General features: G+C 34.7%; 1 protein-coding gene across 1 annotated transcript in view; it reads left to right on the forward strand.

Moving 5' to 3' along the window:
* The first annotated feature begins 101 nt into the window (after positions 1 to 101).
* Positions 102 to 1,699, forward strand: part of LOC106878726 (zinc finger protein 260) — a 9,853-nt gene continuing 8,255 nt past the window's right edge. The window contains exon 1 of the mRNA XM_052977491.1: positions 102 to 537. Within this exon, the coding sequence (XP_052833451.1) occupies positions 102 to 537 (436 nt within the window). The remainder of the gene's footprint in view (positions 538 to 1,699) is intronic.

A 1,699-nucleotide genomic window follows, 5' to 3' on the forward strand; every position in this document is an offset into this window, starting at 1 on the left:
ACATGTAAACAGAGGACTGTGGTATCTAAGACAACAAATTGAACCATAATAGATTAACTCTCAGACATTTGTCAGCTTTTCAGAATTGCTCAAGAAATACTATGGAGAACGTTGATCGTTTGAACACTTCTAACACAATTGTTTTGAATGATACAGATACAGTTAGAGAGACAGACGGAGATGAGGAAACTGTCAATGGTGAAGTATTTACTAAAGAAAGATCGTTACAGGGAAATATCGCTGAATATAGATGTGATGTTTGTAGGAAGACATTCTCTTCTGAACACGAAGTCTTTAAACACAAAGAAGTACACAATAGTGAAAAACCCTATAATTGTAAAATATGTGGAAAATATTTTGTCTCTAACAGTGGTTTAACAAAACACAAACCGATACATGCTGGAGAAAGACTGTTTCATTGTGAGATATGTGGAAAATCGTTTATTAGCAATTTCCTTCTTGCAATACACACGCGTAGTCACACTGGGGAAAAACCATTTAAGTGTGAAATATGTGCGAAATCATTTGTCTCAAAAAGTAGGCAAAAAATTCACAAAAGAATCCACACTGGAGAAAACAGCTGTTGTTGTGAGATTTGTGGCAAATATTTTCTTTGTAATAGTGATTTAAACATACATAAACGAACACATACCGGAGAGAAACCACATCACTGTGAGGTGTGTGGAAAAAGTTTTAGTCAAACTTCTAGTCTTGCAGTTCACAAACGTAGTCACACTGGAGAAAAACCTTTCCATTGCAAAGTGTGTGGGAAATCTTACACTAAAAATTCTAATCTTGTTATTCACTTACGTAGTCACACTGGAGAAAAACCTTACCATTGTGAAATATGTGGTAAATCATTCTCTGATAATTCTTATATTGTAGTTCACAAACGAACTCACACTGGAGAGAAGCCTTTCCATTGTGAAATATGTGGTAAATCATTTGTCAGTAAGAGCCTCTTAAACACACACAAATTAAATCACTCTGGAAGAAAACTGCTTCTCTGTGAAATATGCGGGAAATCTTTCACTCAAAATTCTACTCTTGTCATACATAAACGAAGTCACGCAGGAGAAAAACCTTATCGTTGTAAAATATGTGGGACATTTTTTGTCACAAAAAGTCATTTAACAGAACACAAAACAATACACACAGGAGAGAAAGCATTCGAATGCCAAATATGTGGGAAATCTTTCTCAAACTATTCTAAAGTTGTCATGCATAAACGAAGTCACACAGGAGAAAAACCTTATCATTGTGAAATATGTGGGGCATTGTTTGCCTATAATAGTAACTTAATAAAACACAAAAGAATACACAAAGGTGAGAAAACATTTGACTGTCAAATATGTGGGAAATCTTTTGTTTGTAGCAGCGACTTAATTAGACATAAAAGAATGCATACTGGAGAAAAACCTTTCCAATGTGAAATATGTGGAAAATCTTTTTCTCAGAATTCTGGTCTTGTAATTCACAAACATATTCACACGGGAGAAAAGCTTTTCCACTGTGAAGTATGTGGAACATCGTTCTTGTCTAACAGTGCCTTAACAAAACACAAAAGAAAACATACTGGAGAGAGACCATTTGGCTGTGAAATATGTGGGAAATCTTTTGTTTGTAGCAGCGACTTAATTAGACATAAAAGAATGCATACTGGAGAAAAACCTTTCCAATGTGAAATATGTGGAAAATC

This window comes from Octopus bimaculoides, chromosome 28 (genome assembly GCF_001194135.2).
Source record: "Octopus bimaculoides isolate UCB-OBI-ISO-001 chromosome 28, ASM119413v2, whole genome shotgun sequence".
Lineage (NCBI taxonomy): Eukaryota > Metazoa > Mollusca > Cephalopoda > Octopoda > Octopodidae > Octopus > Octopus bimaculoides.